At 36.1% G+C, this 21,101-nt stretch overlaps 4 protein-coding genes across 5 annotated transcripts; 3 read left to right on the top strand and 1 right to left on the bottom strand.

Moving 5' to 3' along the window:
• LOC120632200 lies at positions 1-3,787 on the top strand. Its single transcript, XM_039902005.1, has 3 exons — positions 1-1,269; positions 2,801-2,967; positions 3,689-3,787. Exons 1-3 carry the CDS (start codon positions 96-98, stop codon positions 3,785-3,787), a joined length of 1,440 nt encoding a protein of 479 aa, XP_039757939.1. The 5' UTR covers positions 1-95.
• A 1,243-nt stretch (positions 3,788-5,030) lies between these two features.
• LOC120632013 (zinc finger protein 124-like) lies at positions 5,031-11,959 on the top strand. 2 transcript variants are annotated; one of them, XM_039901760.1, is made up of 5 exons: positions 5,031-5,255; positions 5,907-6,034; positions 6,462-6,605; positions 8,404-8,456; positions 8,528-10,031. In XM_039901760.1, exons 1-5 carry the CDS (start codon positions 5,174-5,176, stop codon positions 9,612-9,614), a joined length of 1,494 nt encoding a protein of 497 aa, XP_039757694.1. In that variant the 5' UTR covers positions 5,031-5,173; the 3' UTR covers positions 9,615-10,031. The 2 variants fall into 2 exon arrangements, with proteins under 2 accessions (XP_039757694.1, XP_039757695.1); XM_039901761.1 differs by lacking the exon at positions 8,528-10,031 and adding an exon at positions 10,040-11,959 and having other exon boundaries at positions 5,033-5,255.
• A 227-nt stretch (positions 11,960-12,186) lies between these two features.
• Positions 12,187-12,786, top strand: LOC120632199 (zinc finger protein 664-like). The gene has a single exon (XM_039902004.1). It carries the CDS (start codon positions 12,187-12,189, stop codon positions 12,784-12,786), a length of 600 nt encoding a protein of 199 aa, XP_039757938.1.
• A 1,575-nt stretch (positions 12,787-14,361) lies between these two features.
• LOC120632253 (transmembrane protein 179) lies at positions 14,362-20,782 on the bottom strand. The gene is made up of 5 exons (XM_039902074.1): positions 20,430-20,782; positions 19,935-20,078; positions 19,356-19,517; positions 17,303-17,387; positions 14,362-16,065 (listed from the first exon to the last, which is right to left on the bottom strand). The coding sequence occupies exons 1-5, from the start codon at positions 20,537-20,539 to the stop codon at positions 15,895-15,897; spliced, it is 672 nt and encodes a 223-aa protein (XP_039758008.1). The 5' UTR covers positions 20,540-20,782; the 3' UTR covers positions 14,362-15,894.
• Between the last annotated feature and the right edge of the window lie 319 nt (positions 20,783-21,101).

Raw genomic sequence — 21,101 nt, 5'->3', positions numbered from 1 at the left:
TGTCACGCATTCGTGTCTACGCACCTTGAACTCAGTCATACGACGGTTCGCAGGCTGCCGAGGGCTTCCGGCGAAACATACGCGCTTTGTCAGACATGTACATACTATTCATCCTGTTTTCTCAAGTTTGTTGCGACTGGGTGGAAATATCTCAAAATCATTATAAAAAGGAACCAGCCAATAAAGTAGTAAACTTTGAGTTTACAACAAAACCAAACAGGATATACCGTAATAATTCTTTAACAGAAAAAGAGTGGCACAGAGGTGTGGTTGATAAAGTGTCTAATGTAGGGCATATAAGACAAGTGCAGTATCCAAGTGTCAAAACTAGTTCTGTGATGACAAGACCTGAAAATGGATTTAATAGAAAATTTAATTACCCTTTAACAACAACAGATGCTGCAGAGCACAGATTTATTTCGGCTAAGCCGATTAAACAAATTTTGAATACCCAGGATGAAGATGATGATCAAAATAAAGTTATTCAGACCACCACTGCTAATGTCGATCAAGTCAGACGTCCATATTCTAAACCTATTAAACATCTTCCAACAGATCAGGGTAAAATATTCGGTGAAGATAGTGTATTTAATCGTAGAAAGCAAGTGCAAATAAGCAAACCAACATTAGCAGAAACCAATATTGACAATGTCGATTTTAGTGAAAGTGACAAATTCTATGCAATAGCAAAGCCAAATGTGCATAGACTTGACGACGCACATAAATTCGATGTCACAAAAAAAACTGAAATTAAGTATTCAAGCACAGATAATACTATGGAACTTAATATCTCAAAAATAAAACTAATACAGAGAGAATATAGCAATAATGTTAGAGAAAATGATGCACACAAAAAACTATTTCCAGTAACTATTTCCAGTAATACAGAGTATTCTGAAAAGAAAAAATATGAACCCCAGGATAGCACTAGTTCACATCCACTCGAAGAGTATTTTAATTCTAGAAAAAAGTTCGGAAATCCGTATAAGAATTCCGAATTTATTGTTAACGAAGCAAACCCTAAAAAACCTGTTCATGGTATCGTTATGGGAACTACACCATCCATGGACGAAAAAGTGACTACAATTCCTAAGATTGAAAACTCTAAACCAAAAGACATAACACAGGTATCTAAAGGAAATACAGTGAAGGGAATGTGGAAGCTGATTAAATTAGTAACAGACACTATTTACAAGAATACACATAGGAGTTTCAAGAGCAAGATAAAATATTTGAAGAGTTTGAAGACAACGCTACTGACGAGCATAGGTAAGAATTTATATTCAACCGACTTTAATTTTTTGTTTATTTATTACATGATTACTCCGCAAATTATAAACCGATGTTGACGATTCTTTAAGTGTTTGGTAAAGATCTATTGGAAGAATCCTGGAAAAAACGAGGGAACTCTTTATAGGCCATAGCGATTTCAGTTTTTTTTAATTAACTAGACCTCCGCTGGCCTCCGGAACTAAGTATAACTTAATGTTAGGCGGGTCAATTTATTTTAGTTACGATAAAATTACAAAAGATTTGAACCTTGTCATCAGCATTATCACTTCCACCGATTGACGATCACTGCTGGACATAGGTTTTTAACACGCTTTTATTAGCTTCACCTGTATGTATGTTTGTATGTATGTTTGTAACCGACCCCTTTGAGCTCGATTTTGTCCCACTTTGAACGGTCAGATTTCTTTCAAACTTTGTAGACATATCGAGGACCGATGACAATACACTAATCTGAGAAGATTATTTCAATTTTCAATATAAAAAATAAGATTTTTACTAATTACTACAGCGCCATCTAGACCCTAGAAATGTAAAAAAAACCTATGGCGTTACCAACAGATGGCGTTCGCGTACCTAACAAATTCCACAGAAAACATTAAGCTACTCATTCATCATCAACATCAGCTAACGCCCTCTACCATACCATCTGGTAGAGGGCGTTAGCTGATACTTTTTAATGGCCTGTTTCAAACAATAATTAATTACAGTTACTTAGAGTTATCACGGAATTGATAGTAGATTAGATCAAATAACGGTTTAAAATAAACCAAACTAAAAAGTAAACCAAACTAATAGTGTGAATAAAAAAAAATATTTTATTTAAAAAAAAGCGTGGGGTGCTTTATGATATTATCGTAATAATAATCACTCTACTCATATCTGTCAATAAAATATTTATAACTATTGACACCATGCACCCCACGCTTTTTTATTCACACTATTATTAATTTATATTTATTGAAATTTTTAACACTATTCTTAATTTAAATTTATTAAAATTTTTTTTTCTCTTTTTTTTAGTTCGGTTTTCTATTAGAAAAGCGTGTTTTTTAGTTTTTTTTAAACTATTATTTATTTTTATTTTTTATTTTATTTAATTTTTATATTTTATTTTTATTTATTATTTTATTTATTTATTTGGAGGGAGTTCCAAAATCCACGAACGACCAACGCTGCGTTTACCGGTGTGGGGTCGCTATTCCAGCACCTTGGGTACCGAACGTCCATCGTTTCTCTGAACTATGTACCCCGCCCATTGCCAAAGTAGTTCTTCTATGGATCTGATCACGTAGAGATACTACTAGCACATCTATTTCCATTGCCCGCTGAATTACTGTGGTGCTGCATTGCTATCAACCAAATACGCACCAATAATTGCAAAAAATTACGTTGATTACTGCAGTTTTACGTACGTTTAAAACATATTATTTATATTATCTTTGGTTACATAAGATTGTCATAAGATCAAGGTCGATTAAAAATTCTCATTTATTATTTTTTTAACAAGAGGACCAAATAGACCGCGCATGGCCAAACGACCCCGATGCCCGAGGTGCGGCGCGGAGCACCCGCTCTGCGCAGGCGCGAGGCCACGTGGAGTTCCCTTCCTCCGAAAGTACCCTTATGACAATATCATTTCTCACCTTCGCTGTATTTGTGATCAAATTGGTTTTGGTAAGTTGTGTTCAGCATCAGTGTTATTATCAGACTTCGCCACTTACAGGAGAGGCAGTGCATAGGACCACCAAGCTATTCCGATTCCGCATACATAATTTTGACCCTATCTAATATTATATAATACATAATATTTCAGGACAAAAACACAGATTGGTATTATTTTTGTATAGTCCTGACGCCAACTCTGAAAAATCGTGAACGCAAAGTTAGTCGCCGAAGGTCCAACGAAAGTTCGGCCGGAGCGTTGCGTGGACCAATAAGCAACGCAATAGGTTTTGTGCAACGGACGCATAAATAATTACAATAGTTAAAGTAGGTCCGTGTATCTACACAGTTTGGCCACAAGGACGAATCGGCCAGCACGTCATTGCTCCTGCGGACATTTTACCTTTTTAGCCAACTGTGCGATGCGTATAGCGTTCATCCACCAAAGAATATTATATCAATACATTACTGGCCCACTAAGCGCGAATTGGCGGTAAGAACATTATGGCTCTCAGGCTTGCAGGTTTCCTCTCAATGTTATCCTTCGCAGTTATAATAAGTGTTATTTACTTAATTGCTGAAGAACTATCATCGCTTATCCATCGCATATGGTTAAGAGACTGTCCGCTCGCAGGACCCTTGATGACACAGTGGTCGTGGCTGCGTAGTGGGCTAGATCCCTTAGTACATAGTATCTAAAATAATTTTTATTTTCCCAATATATGCCTTCCAGCAAGTGATCCACACTTACAAAAACAAGACGATGATGGTGACCCCCGCAGTGGTGACGGCAGTGGGCCGCATGGCCGCTGCTCTCAGAACACCCAACTAGAATATTATAACTTTAAACTAATCATTATTTATAATATCAACACAATAAATAAAAGATTACATTCTTTCAAATAGTTTTCTTTACCCGTAAAACCTAATCCTCCTTATTACTAGTTGTACCCTGCCACGCTTCGCTGTGGCACATTGTGATTGAATGGTTGAGAAAATAGATAAAAACAATCTTTGATGCATATTATATATCATGCTAAAATTTCAGCCCGATCATTTCAGAACTTTTGAGTTTTTGAACCGTACGCAAACCAACATAACATTTTTATATATAGGTATAGATATGTGTTTTAGCACTAAAGATGTCCCTCCTACATCCAGAGGAAATCAGTATTATTTGGAAATTATAGATAGTTGCAATCATTGACTGCAAATCTTACATAGACTCTTCCGCACTTAAAGTTTTAGTATTAGTACCTATTAAAGCATTTTGTGGCCAAGCTATGGAGGGTAGGCCAAGCTTGTCCAGGGAAATCCCGACTACCCCCATTTCTTTTTAAGCTGCTAAGTTGCGTTCCAGTCCGAAGGGTATCATTTGTTCAAAGTGTTCTTCTGTTTATGTAACAAATTTTGGTTTTTCACTAATCATTAGGTTACCACAGCTTGGTCCATCATTTATTACTATAAAAAAACCTTTAGGATGTTTTCAACAATTATCTTAATATATATAAATCTCCTGTCACGATGTTTGTCCGCGATGGACTCCTAAACTACTTAACCGATTTTAAATTAAATTGGCACACCGTGAGCAGTCTGGTCCAACTTAAGAGATAGGATAGCTTAGATATTTAATTATAGTCGCAATTTTATTTTATTGCAAATTATTTGTCTATAATTAATTGACAGTCACATGTACTCATTTAAGGCTTAGCGATACTGAATACGATAAAAACAAAATCAGACGCAGACGAAGTCGCGGGCAACAGCTCGTAATTATATAAATAATTTAATAGCCCCCACTATCTCCTCTGGGGCTAAAATTTTTCGAAATCTGATAGTCTATATAGTAGTAGATAGAAGTCTGTGGTAATTTTAGTATAAAATTTTCATTTTTTTCATTAGCACCCCCGTAAACGATTTTGTGATTTAAACTTCATTCAATACATTCTTGTTTGCTCGTAACATAGCCCAAAAAAATTCTGTCCAAATTTCATGTCTAAAAGAGTTATCACTACTAGATCATTTATCTGTGGCACTATAGTTTCGTGTCATCTGTGAAGCAAAATTTAAATAAGTTCAAATCTTGTTGAATTCTCGCGTAGGCTTAAGGCTATTCGTCTGTGATACTTAAAAGAAATCAGAAATTTTATTGATTTTATGCGTTTACTACCTTAAATTTATAAAATAATTACCAAGTATTTGGAAGATAAAGTTCAACATGAACTGCTCCAAAAGCAATCATGATCAAAATACCCAAAACAACAATAGAAACTTACTATTTCACTTGCACGAAGATCCAGGTACCTAACTCCATAATAACAACATTTAATTACTGAAAAAGCTTTCCTAGACCAAGTTGGCTAATCTGGCCGGTAAAGTTTATTAAGCACTTTAAGCAGTGACTTAATGTTTCTAACCACTTCAACAGGGTAATAAAAGTGACGTTTTCTTATTTACTAACAACCATAATTTAAATATCATAACAAACTGACTAAAACAATCTTCGTCAGCCTCCCTTGTCGCCTAAAATTTTATAACGTAATATCAAGAAACTAAAAGCTAGCCAGTAATGAATAATGTAATTTATTTTGTATGAGCATGGCCGATTGATAACCTATCAGAAAAGTTACAGAATACAGCAGGAGATATTGTAATAGAGCTATTAGCTTTTCCTATGGTTATAAACTTCAGCAACCTCTAATAGCTATGCCATTACGCTGTTATAATTTTTAGTTGTTTGTGCTTGTTTTATGTTTAATCTAACAATATCATCTCCTTAGGATAAGTACATCCAAGATTTAACTTTTCAATATTTCCACCAATCAATCTTGTTAAAACACTGATGGAGTGCCATTTACCAAGTTGGCACAAGTGAAACCCATAAAGTTTTTTATTTATGAATCTACATAATAAGTATTTTATTTTAGAAACAATTTTTTTACTGTTTGTAGCATTAGAAGACTTTTTAAATGTTTGCCGTATTTGTGCCACAATAGCAGATGAAGTGTGCCCAATCTTTTATGAACATAGCCAATGTGATGACATAGCAGGAAAAATTAACCAGTATCTACCAATTAAGGTAATTAATTTTAAAATCTATTATATTATCAAATATTTATTTAAGTGCTTATGATTGGCATTTTACAAATTGTTTTAATAAAAGTAGATCTAAAGAGTAAACTGTATTATTTTTGTATCAAAGTGTATTTATGAATTAATATCAATAAAGCTGCTAGCAATTATTTTTATGTCAGCATTTTTTTAGTAAAGTAATCTCTGAGATTGTTATGTATCCTTCCTAATTATAAATATGAAAGTGTGTTTGTCTGTTTGTCTTTCCTTAACACCCTAACTAAGCTACCAATCAAATTGATTTTTGGTGTAGAGATTGTTGAAAGGAAGGACAGCAACATGTGTTCTTTTAATCCTGGAAAAACATCAAATTCCTAATGGATTAAGGTAATAGTTGTTAAGAAAATCTCTTCTATATTGTCTTATACTTACAGGTGTCAAAAGAAGATGGACTGCCTCAAGTGATTTGTGTGCAGTGCCAGAGCACTATCCTAGCGTGGGATGAGCTGGTCAAGTGCTCTGTCCAGGCCAATATGGTGCTGCAACAGAAACTGTCAGTTATGAGACTACTGGACCCAGTGAGTTAGTTTTACATAGAATTAATTAAACCTTCTGGACAAAAAAGCCTTCTGCCCCATAGGAATTAGACCCCCAAGACTGCAACATTGCTTATAGGCAGGTTACACTCACAATCCATAAATTCACAGTGCAGCTGTAAGTTTTTCATTGATTTATTTTACCTTCTGGTCAAGAATCTCATGTAGGATATAGACACAAAACTATATTGGTGATTGGTAGGTTACAGTTGCAATCCACAAATTCAGTGCAGCACCCACAGCCAGACAGGCAGCTTCCAAGACATAAAATTATGTAATAAATGTAATAAAAAAAATTCCTTTAATCACTGTTTAAATTACTGGTAAAGAGTTAATTTATCCATTATTTAAATGAAATGGGGACCATCTGACCCTGGCTATTCTGTGCCATCCTTTTGGCAGGCATGTAAACCCGAAAAAAAATCAAAAAAATTCTACCACATTCTATATTTTTGTTGCTCGCATCTTATTTGGAAAATAGAATGTTTCAAGTTAAGCAGCGCGATGCTAGATCCAGCTTTTACGCTGCTTTTCTATCCTGCAACAAAGATGCTAACCGTGCTAGTTCCACCCTCCAAAAACAGCTCGATGCAATACATCTTTGGCTGTGGCTTTCCAAATGGTGAATTAAAACTAGTGTATCCAAATCCCAACACATCACCTTTGCATTAAAGAAAGGTGATTGTCCATCTGTTAAGCTAGGAAACGAAGACCTACCTCCAACTACTTGTGTCAAGTACCTGGGCTTCCATCTGGACCGGCGCTTGACCTGGAAATACCACATCGATCACAAAAGAGATGAACAATGCCAGATTCCGAAATTTGCTCTGGCTGCTTGGCCGGCAGTCTACGTTGAGGCTCAATAACAAATTGCTCGTATACTGCGCAATGCTTAAACCCATCTGGCTTTGCGGCATACAACTGTGGGGTATCTGCAGTAAGTCTAACATGATGCGCATCCAAAGGGTCCAAAACAAAATTCTACGGGTAATCACTGATGCTCCCTGGTTCGCACGCAATGACGAGATTCTTCAGTATCTCGAAATGCCAACGGTATTTGAGGAAATCGGCAGGTTCTGTAAAAAACACAAAGAACGCCTAGCTAAACACCCCAACCGTCTTGCTAGCTCACTACTAACACGAGCTGATGTGCTCGACATTTGACGGACGATTGAGCGATGGCTCGCTCGTCTGTAAATGCCAATAACTCACCCAGCACATCGAATTATTGTCTCGCGGCTGATTGCAGATTTAAAAAAAAAAAAAAAATTAAACCCGAGATAAGCCAAGCAATCTGGGTGTAGGCCTCCTTATGACGTAGGCCAACCTTCACAGCCCGTGATGCCCTACTTGAGCCTGTTTTTAGAAACGTGTTGGTTTGCTAACTTGTTTATAAAATAGAACTAGTATTTATCTCACACTCACACTACCTCATATGAACTAGCTATGTAACCATTTTCGGTTTGGTCAATGACAACAATATACAGTAAGCTTAACAATAAATGTTTTTCTACACAAAACATCTATGTCCTGGCTGGGTGATGAAATATTATTTATGTTCATTTATTTAGTCCAATGCCAGTGCTGTACTAGGAGAGGATTATAAAGTACTTGTTTTCAGAAATAGATGTTGTCTTTTGAGCCTTCTTATTGAAAGTTAATTTTCAAGAAACATTTTCCTAAAACACCACCTCACCAAGAGCCTATGTGTTATTTCAATTTAAAGGCTGCAATTTCTATTCTGGGGTTTCTAATTTTAATATTATGTATTTAATTACAGGAAAAAGCAGAAGAAGAAATAGTGGAATCTACAAAACCGCCCATAGAAACTACGTAAGTATAATCAATATTACTAGGGTGTTTTGGGATTTATTTTGGCTTGAGAAAAAATGTATCCATTTCAGGACGCACGCTATCTTTAACTTTAATGACGAAGTAAGAACGCTTTTGGCCGATTACTTTGATCAGCTAAAAATTGACAAGGAAAATGCTGATTTAGAATATGTCTGCCAATTCTGTGCAAATTATCCTACATCAAAATCTATTGAAGAATTAACTGACCACTTGAAATCGATTCACGGAACTGAACTACAAACTAAGCAATCTGTAAAAGATTTTGTTAGAGATAATATTACTTTTGAAGAAGCACTTATTATGGATAAAGATGATAGTGATGTTGAATCAGCTCGCAATGAACCTGAATCAGGCAATGCCCCAAAAGAATTAAAACTTCAGGACTATTGCTGTCCATTTTGCGAAAGCGTATTTTCGTCTCCCAGTCGATTAGTGTATCATCTCAACAAGCATATTGAAATATCAATTGCTAATGGAATAGTGTGTTGTGAACTATTATATGAAAATAAATTGTCTTTCGTTGCTCATTTACAAGATGTACATGTCAGTAGAATGCCTGACAAAAATACTTGTAAAAGTTGCGGGAAAATTTCAAGTGATTTTGATGAACTTCAAGCGCATATAAACGAAGATCATCCTGAAAGTAATGATTTTAATGAACCGAAAACCATATTGCACGTTGGAACTCGTCAGAAATACATACCGGTTAATTGCCCGAAATGTAACAAAACGTTCTCAAATAAATATAATCTTCGAGTTCATGATTTGCGCAGTCACCTCGGTGAACAGAGCACTTTCACTTGCGATAAATGCAATAAATCATACAAAAGCCAGGGAAGTTTAAATTATCATCATAAAATATATCATGAAGGAATACTTAAATACTTGTGTTCCCTCTGTGGTGAAGCGTTTCCCACTCGTGGGACAAGAAACATACATGCACGAATCCATACAGGGGCGAAACCATTCGAATGTTATCACTGCGGCAAATCTTACCGAGCGAAAAACACATTACATCGACATATGGATATGCACTTAGATATAAGGAACTACGCTTGCAGTTTATGTCCAAAAAAGTTCAGAAAAAGAACACATTTGAACTCTCATTTACGTACGCACGAGAAGAAACCAAAATAAATACTGTTATCGCTTTGAAAAGGCTAATCTTTGTCTTTTACAGTAAGTTATTGGGACAAATAGTTTGAAAGTTATTTGTCCAAAGTGGCAGAGCAATGTGCGAGGCGAAAAGACAGTTAATCTCAAGGGAAATCAGATAGTCTACGCAGACGAAGTCTCAGGCATCCGCTATTGTGATATAAACGGAAGTAAAATAAAGCACTTGAAATGTTGCATCTTCCGTGAATAAGCTCACTTGAAAAATCAAGTTTGTGATGGTGTCAAGGGCAACCAATAAGAACCTCGACTAATCTAGGTTTTAATGACTGGGTACATGGTTCAATAAAATAACAGATATCAAATAAAATTGTAGCATGAAATTGAAATAAATACATTAATGTGAAATGTGAAGCCAGAAGATGAATAACGGGCGTTGTTTGTTGCAGGACGCCCCGACGTGACAGCTTTGACACTTACTTTCTAGACCATGAGGAAAATGATAGTAGCAATCTTAAACTTGATACGGAAAGCGATGCATGGCAAACGAACACTATTGATAACGCCTCAGATGAAGATGACAAACCTTTAGCTGCCATAGCTAAATCAAAATCTGATTTATTCCAGAATTTTTATAACGCACTAGTGAATTTTCGAGACCATTTTGTAACGGAGCATAACAACCAGGACAACGCTTGTTCTGACTTTTCAGACACGAGTGACTCTGAAAATTTAAATGAAACAGATTCAGCAAAAGTAGATTTAAGCAACTTCGATGACCTAACGGATTGTAACATGAGAAAGGATAAAATGGACGAACAGACCCGGACAGAGCTCAGCCAAGCGCAATCAAAAATAAACGGGAAAGTTTACTACACTTGTAAAATTTGTGGGAAGCATCTCAGTTCGACACATACGTATATATTCCATCAGAGAATACACACCGGAGAACGGCCTTGTATCTGCCACATTTGTGGAAAGCAATTTCGTGCCCCGAATGGGCTGCAGCGACACGTGACGGAGACACATGAAAAACAGCGCTGGTACACTTGCATCATTTGTATGAAAAACTTCGCCAATTCACAAAATTTGAAACAGCATTTGAGGATTCACACTGGCGAGCGACCTTTCGTGTGTCCCCACTGCGGCAAGAGGTTCACGCAGAGCGGTTCTTTGCACGTGCATCTAAAGACGCACAGCGACCACTACCCCCACCACTGCGCAGAGTGCGGCGCTAAGTTCAGACTCAGGTCGGGTTTGACACGACACCGGTTGAAACACACTGGACAGCGGCCACACGTCTGCGTGCATTGCGGTAAAGGCTTCAGACAGAAGCATGAACTCAACAGCCATATCCTTGCGCATACAGACTCGAAACCTCACACGTGCACAGTTTGCGGGGCCGCGTTCCGACAGCGCAGGGCTTTGAGGCACCATTGCAAACGACTACACCAAAATGAAGTGAGGGAAACACAGATGGCAAATGTGTACAATCATGTTGGGCAATATGAGGGATAAAGCTTTATTCCGGAATTAGACGGTTCTTTTTCGTTTGTTATTAGTATTAACATTTATTTAATTGTTATATGTACATATTTATTCACACAATTTAATTTGGGGTTCATTCAAAAGTGCTTACATTTAATATGTAGTACAATGAAATGAAATATTGAATTCCTTAGTTTCTCTTAAAATAATCAACCCAACGAGAACCGTCTAATTAATGTGGAATGCACAATTATTATACCCTCTTACTCTGATATGTTTATATCTCTGTAACTACTTTTTTTTTCTTTGGTGTATAATAATGAGTATTCTTTCATTCAACCCACCCGTCGAAATATATTTAAATATAAATTATGGACCAAATATAGTAAATATTTTCAACTCAGAACACTGTTTTTTAATTTTCTTCCCTTGGCTCCTGATAAGGAAATGTTAACATAAAAGCGCGACAAATGCAGCATGACTGTACAATAATGTTCAGTGGAATTGCGCGTGCGTTAGAAATTTGCGCTGTGGGAGTGTATATTATTTTCCTTAAAAATAGCCCTGCAGAATAGTTTTTACGAGAATATTTAATAATGAAAGAAAGGTGTTGTTATGAAAGATCATTGTAGTAGAAACACATCAAACAAACGCGTACAAGACAGCCAAGTACTTAAACATGCCCTAGATCGGTTGATGTTTACGGTAAAAGTACTATCTATTCAGCCTCTGATTTACGATTTTAACAAGTCGTAGAAAATCTGTGCGTTGACGTTCCCTCCGATTTGAGATTGAGGGTTAAATAGAATCCAAAAATAAATAAGAAGGGAGACAGGTAACTAAGATGTTACGCACCCTACGCACATGTTTAGAAAAGAAAGAAAACTCTTGTATTAGTCTTATTAAAAGTTGATCATAAATCAGTACTTATGTACCACATTTTAGAGCGTGGTGACAAATAAGCCTAAAACTGAATTCTGAACAAAAATATAAAAATACGAAACCTAAGTTCGATATGCGGTAAACTTAAGAATAATATTTTACAAATTTTATTTTCAGTCATACCTTGTGTGCCAAAATCGAACACATCGCCAAATCTACGAATGTTATGAAAGTTGCCAATCATGATAAGGAAAGTATTGGGAAACCCCAAAAAATCTTCACAAAAGACGGAAAGAAATACGGCGTGTGTGACATTTGTAAGAAGAGCGTAGCGATCGCATCGTGGAGGCGTCATTCTCGATCCCACTCGACAGTTAAAAGATATAGTTGTCATATATGCGGACTAGGTTTTAACGACAGCGGAAATCTATCGAGACATCGTAAAGCTCTACACAGCGAACATCGCCCGCACGCATGCAACATCTGCCACAAAACCTTCTCAAGAAACAGCCATCTTCAAGAGCATATAAGAACTCATTCGGACAGTCGAGATTATATATGTGATATGTGCGGCAAAGCGTCGAAATCTAGTGCCGCTTTGAGAATGCACAGAAAAATACACCTTAATGAATATAGATTTGGTTGTATTTACTGCGAATCTAGGTTCAGGAGAAGGGGGGAGTTGCTTGTACACGTGTCCGTGCACACAGGGGAGAAAGCCCACGTGTGCGGTTGCGGCAAGGCCTTCCGCCTGCGGAGCCAGCTGGCCAACCACACGAGGAAGCATATTCATGAAATACAAGCAATGAAGCAGGACTTGGTGTGATTATACAAAGTCATAGTTGTGTGGAAATAAACTTCAAAATACCTTCATTTTTGGTGTTCTGAATGCTCATTTAACATTTTGTATATATTGAGGGAATTCTCTGGAATTGCATGTGTTATTTTTTCTGGACTGAAGATAAATTGTGGCTCTTAAGCTGAAAAATAAAACCACCTGGTTTTTGAACGAAAAGTGTTAAATTCTAGGATGATTTTGAACAACACCTCAATACCGAATGTTTTATGTAATCACAACTATTTAATAGAGGTCAAGATAACGGTGTGAAGGACATAGTATTGTGGAACACATGCAAAATACAAGAGTTCAGGTTTGTGAAAACCCAAGGCCAGTGACATGATTGATAAAATGGAGAACTACATGAGGATAAAATTAAAAATATCGTTTATTTCTAGCTTGATGCTTGAAATAAACTATACTAACGAATTTTACAAGTGCTTTTGAAACGCACAACCACAGGTTGAAGGCAGATTCTACCGGGAACAAACCGGCAAGAAACTGAGCGCTTCCTCTTTGACAACATATAAAGCATACGTTTATTAAGAATTGGAAGAGTACTTCAGACCAATTAGAAGAAACTCGAATATATTAAAAAAAGCACGCATGGAAAGGAAAATTTTATTATGTATTTCCTTACCACAATTGACAAAAATTACTTATATTAATAGTTGCTGATTTTTTGATTCGTTTAATCTCTTTTTAAATCCATACTTTTGGAAAAATAAAAGCACTAATTCCAGAGTAAATCTGAAATTTTATTTCCATAATTTATTGTTAATAGTAATGATTAATACATTCTAAATAGTATGCATTAACATCTGGTAATAATAAAAAATATATGATAAATAAACATTCTTATAGCTAACAATCAGTACGATATCCTTATAACACAGAACAGGGACTCATACTTTGCTTTTAAATATGCAATCAACTGAAGATCGGGACCCGAAAAGCCAGGTTTAAAATAGTTTAACGTAAATGACAATGTGAGATGGTGATAACAAAAATAACACCCGCGTTTGGAATCCTCGCAGCATTAATTTTGAATATACAAATGTATTTATCGCCATCATCTCACCTAACTTGGCCTGGCTACAACATGAACCTACCTTCTTTTTATGTAATGTACACAGGAAAATACACCATAATGAATATAGATTTGGTTGTGTTCATATCAACTGCGCCATCGATGTGCCTTTTTAAATAAAGAAACTTTGACATTTCAGTCATTACTGGTCGTGAATACCGAAGTTTCAATAAATATTTTTACCGAATTAAGCATTTAGTAGGAAACATTGCTGTTTCGATCTACTTTCATAGATTTTTAGAGGTGTCACATTGCTTTGTACTCTACAAGAAACAGATTTTTTTTATTAATCTGTTATTAAAACAAACAATATGCTTCAAATATATGGATACAAATATTTATATTATAAAACAATTTTAACACTCAATTTAAAGTATGATTAAACATATATAATTATAATGTTTTGTATAAATTAATATCTAAAATATCACAATTGAAAATTAATTTAATTCCTAACAAAAAGTAGATGTGGAATAATAATTTAATTTCGCTTATATACAACTCAAAGTCAATTCATATAAATAGTAAAATAAAATAAGGTAAAATTTAAGATTCGGTACCATTTTACTCTTGGACTAAACCTATATTCTTTTTCAGACAATTCAAATGATTCATTATATTCTATATACAATTTACTCATAGAGTTTAAAGAGTTTTTTAGCATTCAAATAAATGGTACGATACGTTTTGAAGTCTGTTATCATGCTTACTAAAGTTGTAGCTTAGTTTAAAGTAAATACAATTTTGATTCATGAGACTAGATGAAGAAATATGAAATGTAAGATGCCGTTTTGTTTACATTAGAATAAATTACAATTACTAAAACTTACTATTAACTCCTAAATGACATATCTATATGTCAAATTTTATGTTTAACCAACGTTAATTCATACGTAACTGGTAATAACAAGACATCTTAACTGATTGCTGTGTGAAGATATGCTTCATCTCATAAATAATCTTTAGCTTGTTACCACTGGTTATGCATGAATTTACGATGGGTTAAGATAAAACGTGCTCTCCTGACGTCACCGGTGAGCGCTGGGCCTTAGAAAACGTTAAAGGTTTACACACGTCTATACCACACACAACCACGTCCAACCGACGTTCCTAGCGGCGTTGAAGTTTGTTCTCGCCCTACAAGTGACCAATCACAAGACTTCAACTCGAACGCGCGCTTTGTGATTGGTCGCACGCTGAAACGCAAAGGCATCTATGGCGGCAGGTTTGACCACAGTTTGGCCTCTCCTTTAGTTGAAATAATTAGCGCGAGCTACTTGCGCCCCGCCTCTCCCGCGGTATTGACCAAGTTTCAACAGAGCTTAACTATTTTATATCAAAGAAACATCAATAGATACCAGCCACTAAGCTTAACACCAGCCCTTGATCTTCGTTTATACCACTAGATGGCTGTCCTTGAACAAATTATAGATATTAATAGTAAGGCTTTTTGTGACAGAGCTCGTCCGGTATTTATGCTACTACTGCAATGTGTGTCTGAAGGGCGTGGTTGCCACCTATGCCTCAAACTGATGGACGCAATGCGGTATGTTGCAGGACGTGCTCCTTGCATGCCCTGTGAAGTGTCGCTCTTTAACAGCGATAGTTTTCCATTTACCATCACGTGGTCCATCTGCTTGGTCTATCAATTATTACTATAAAAACGCACACATTTGACATACGGAGTAATCTTCAAATAATATTGAAGTGTTTTTAGAAATATGAACGTCAGTGCTTTGGACACTCTAATCACAGACAGCTTCATAATGCCAAGATAGTACCAATCAAATGAAGACCAAAAACAAAGTGACTGAAGCTTGTCCAGTTAAAAATTTAAATATTATTTCCCCTTGAGCAACAGTACTCTAAGAGTTGATAAATAAAGCTGTGGGAGAAGAAACACTTTTATCCTCTCCCCGGGGAGATAACTGTCTGCTGCCCATGCTAGCTAGTACAGAAGGAGATCGTTGTCCAGTAGTGGGCCGAGCGGCGCCGGGCCGGCGGGCTCAGTTCTGGTGCGACAGCAGCGGCGGCGTGGAGCCGCCCTCGCGCACCAGGCGCTGCCGCTCGCGGTACATGGACACCTGGATGTTCTGCAGCTGGTGGTAGCGGCACACCTTCAGCACCGCGAACACCGCCAGCCCCACCCACGTGGCGAACGCGCCCCACGCGCCGAACTGCGGGCATACCACCACGGGTCAACAGGGGGCGTTCATAAAATACGTGAGATTTTTAAGGGGGGTGGGGGTCTAGTCGAATCTCATCTAATCTTACGTTCGAGAAAGGGGGTCTCGGCAAATATCACTCAATTTTATTTATTCTAATTTAAACAAAAACATTAATTATACTATTTTGGTCCATTTAATCTAGATTGTACATGCTTAAGATTTAATCTTTAATGCAATCGTAATACGATTAAGATCATTCACTAATTCGATAAAAAGCATTATTTCATTCATAAATCTACTGGCGATGTCAAACCACAATATTTGTTTTTTTCTTTTTACAATAACAATCCAACGCGTTTACATAATAAACCCACATTTTGATAAATCTCACGTGAGATTGGGGGATGGGACCCTCCGCCATTCCCCGTTGAATAAAATCTCACGACATCTCACGAGGGAGGGACAGAAAATAAAAAAAAACACCACACGTAATTTATGGACGCCCCCATATGCATTCCACCTAGAAACTAGCTCGGTATCTTACATAATATTATAAATGCGAAAGTGACTGTGCTTGTTTCTTTGTTTGTTCTTCCTTTACGCTCTAACTGAGCAACTAATCAATTACATTGTTGGCATACAGTTGAAAGAGTGGAGAGTAACATAGGCTACTTTTTATCTGAAGAAAACAAATGGTTCCCACAGGATTTGTAAACAACCGTAATAAACAATGACGAAGAAAGCGGGCAACAACTACGAGTATGTGGCAAACGGGACATCCGCAAGTTATATAATGAATAGACCCGTAAGCAGGGGATTGCCCACAGGCTATATAACGTCTCACAAAAATGCACTTGGTTTGAATTTATATTATGCTAGCTATACTCCCAGCCTCTAATGTCTCTCCTCCCATCAAAGTGATCATTGACCTCACTATCACCTTTATCACATCGTTAGGTTCTTGTTCATAAAAAGTACGCTGCGTTTATTACTACAGATAACACGCAAGCCAAACGGGTGTCTGGAGATAAAAGTGCAATAGACAATTTAATCAAAATTAATTTATTCAGCCACTTAATCATAAAACGGTTATAGCATTATGATGAATAATCCCATGATGCAGGCAAAATAGTGATGTGTTTAATTAACCGTCAATGTAATTAACAATCTTAAACTCGTTAACTATCATCAGGTGAGATTGCAGTCAAATGTTAACACACAATTTTGTAAAAAAGTGTTCTCTTACCTGTGCAGTGCCAAGCTCAATGTAGAATCCGTGTGTGGATATACCATCTTTCTTGTCAATATCCTGGCCTGTTGCATCTTCACAACTAAAACATAAGAAAATAATGTTTGTATACATATGGTACATTTGTTTAAAACTTTATCACTGATTATTATTGCAAGAATGTGAAGTGAAACTTCTTTATGACCTTATTTTTCGAAAAATGATCTTCTATATGCAACTTTAGAGAAATTTGTTAAATAACGTTAAAATAGATTAAATTTAGCAAAAGGCTTTTATTTTCATAGACATGAATACAAATAATACAATTATTTCATTTTACCTTATTACTACGAAAATTATTACATCATTTCATTGATTATTACTATCATTGTTATCGTTATTATATATTTTTGTTAATAATGGCTTATTAACTGAAATCCCTATCCCTATCCCTATCCAGTGGCGTGCACAGGGTTTTTGACCAGGGTATGCATAAAGAAGGCAGATGCCATAAAATGGAACAATCCTTCGCATTAAAGAGTTATACAAAAAATTTAGGGTATGCAGAGCTTTTGTGCTTGTATGAAGTGTACGCCACTGTCCCTATCCCTACTATCCCTAATATCCCTACTGCCCTACTAATATTATAAATGTCAATGTACGTTTGTTTGTTACGCTTTCACGCAAAAACAACTACGTAACTGATCCTCATAAAACTTTGTACACATATTCTTGGAATTGTAAGAAGTAATATAGGATAATTTTTATCACGACATTAAGCTCGGTTCCTTTGGAAGAGGGGATGAAAGTCTTTGACGATTTTACACCATAACTCCGACAAATTATAACCGATTTAAATAATTACTTTTGTTCTATTGAGGTTATAATAGGTATTTAATTTTGCCCAAACTTTGTGTAGATCTGATGAATGTGGTTGGAGATAGAGGACAGAACTCCTGAGCGGACAGCAGCAAACCCCTCATTTAAGGCTTAGCGATACTTTAAATTTTTTTAGAACTAAAACTTAATTGAATGCCTCATCAAAAAACAAAATCAAACGCAGACGAAGTCGCGGGCAACAGCTAGTATGTAATATTTTGTTTACATTCCACAAAATTTAGTAACCGAGTAAAAACTCCATCAATTGTCTGCACTTAAAATCATCGGTGTTTTATCATTATTGTTACCGAGTAAAGAGGCACCTCCAGTTGTGTATGACTACAATGAATGGTGAAGAATATTAATAATATCGTCCAACTTCTGATTAGGAGATACAGATAGTGCAATGATCAAAATTTTCATCCCATTTTCCACTTGCCATTGAGCCATACATAAATCACCAAATGCTGAAGCTTGACCTATGAAAGTCAGGAGAAAGAACAGAAAAATCAATTGTGGAAGTTACAATGTTGACAAAATCATTAGAATTATGATATATTCCTACACCTCCTGCTCTCGTATTCAGCCGTTTAAATTTTGCGATGCATTTGAAGTTAGTGATGTTTACTTCACTGTCATTGTACAGTCATGTTTCAGATTTTAGACTTTGACAATTGAAAGTGAAAAGTGACAAGATAAATATGGCGCGTAACTAAAAAACGTCACGCGTAACCGAAAAATGTTACACTAAATTTTTTTCCAACCCCGATAAAGAAGTTTCACTTCAAAAAATGTTTTGGTCCTTTATAACAATAATTTACACCAACATTTCTTTATGTATTTTAATTTTACTCTTTATTTTTATATCACATCTTTACCATATATAAAAAACATAATCATGAAAAAAGAAGTAGAACACAAGAGGTGGCTTTTTAATTTAATAGCGATCTTTGCCAGGCAACCTTAGAATTGGCAAAAAAGAGGAGAATAAACTGCTAGTGATAAAAATTTTAACAAACATACATGTGAATTACTACATATTAATAAATAAACTAGTAATAGTTTCACATTCGCAAGCTAACGTAGTAAATTCAGAAATTATATATTCCCAAATGGCCTCTGCCAAAATCAAACACAGGAAAAATCACACTCACTTAAAAATGCTCTGCTAGAGTTACAATAGTGAAAGTACCTCGGGAAGCGCTCCACGATATTCTGACACCAGGTCATGAAGCCCAACGTCACCATACAGGCTGCCGAAACGGCGAGTGCACACAGCCCAGCACAGCCGACAGCTTCAATAAAGGCTGAGAGGAACGAGCTGTCTATGCCCCGGTACATAAACATTGAGAGCCTATTAACAGAATACAAATAGATAACTATGAAAATTAAACTGAGAATACTAATTTATTCAATCTTTATACTCCACACCAAACCAAACAGATCTTCAGACACCCAAGCATCCTCAGGAGTTATGGGCTTTACAATGTCAAACAATTATTCATTACGATTTACTGCAAAACATTAGCCCAGGCTTTTTTCAGGTATATGGCAGAAACTAACATACACACAATAATTAACAAAATCACAGACTCACATTCTCTAGAAATTTTTAATAAATCATTGACATATGCAGGCACGGTACATATAAATAACATCACACTTTTTTTATAGCCCTGTTTTTTAACTTCCTTAAACCAAATTACTTTTTTAAATTTTGTTATAACATACACTGGATTCACAATTAAAAATTTTCTTCTACAATCCTTACCTATATATCTGTATGAGGCAGACCAAAAACATGAGAACGCCTACAGCAATAACATAGTTGCAGTATGTACTGGATGCCCAGGACACCAGCAGCTGTCCATCTTCCTCCTGCCACGCACCCTTGGAGAAAAGCAGGCAGTGCCCTCTAGAAGAAAACATAACATTTTTCTAAAATGCAAATAAATAAAGTTGTAAGTGTCTTTTGTTACATCAAAAAAAAAAACTTAATATGTGGTTAATAGAGATTTATAATACTGATACAAACTTATTTCCTGGCTGGACTTAATTCGACAGAATTTTCACTTTCAGCTGATTTTATAAGGAATAATTAATTATGGCTACTTTATTTTAATATTTATCATCCCGCTTTAACCTACCGAGAAATTAAGCGCGGGACAGCATTGCAACCTGAAGGGTCCAATATATTTAGTAGAACAGCAAACAGAAGTTTAAGACTTATACTAACTATAATGTCAAAAAAGTGCAAATTCCTTACTTGAATTCATCCTGATGCATGCCCATGGGCACAATAATGCATAGTGAAAGAATAAGGCCTATCACGTAGCCTGCTATCTGGCTAAGAAGCAGTACGTTTGTTAGAGCCATATTAACAGGAATGTTTTGAAGCTATGGCGTATTTGTTGTTGATAAGTGATCAACATCGATAAAGTAACACCGAGCTACAGAACCCGTTTGGCCTTACAATTTTGTATAGTGTATGCGAACTGCTAGAGCTCAATAGTTCAGATTATACAAAACAATAAATATTGCGAAAACAATCATTAAAGGTACTGAAAAGTGATCACCACAAAGACGAAATAAATCACTGACATCACTGACATCACTGTCAATGAGAGTGACACCAAGAGGCAATGACACTGAAATCGGGAATGAATGTCGCTGTCACTTGTCAGTGCAACATGTTATAAAATCATTGAATACATATTTATACAACTATATTAAGAGCTACTTGACACTGGCAAAGTACATTGTGCTGTTTTGGCACTACGAAAAGCCATAAATCAAAAGAAGAAGAAGAACTATATTAAGAGCTCAATGTGTAAAATATATTCTGGTCCTGTGAGTAGGTCATTGCTGATTGTCTGCCAAATGAAATCACATCAAAGAGGATATAATCACTGCTTTAAAATTAAATCAATGAAAATAA

This window comes from Pararge aegeria, chromosome 19 (assembly GCF_905163445.1).
Source record: "Pararge aegeria chromosome 19, ilParAegt1.1, whole genome shotgun sequence".
NCBI classification, from domain to species: domain Eukaryota; kingdom Metazoa; phylum Arthropoda; class Insecta; order Lepidoptera; family Nymphalidae; genus Pararge; species Pararge aegeria.
Note: the sequence above shows the minus strand (reverse complement) of the source record. Positions and strands in the feature narration are given on the sequence as shown.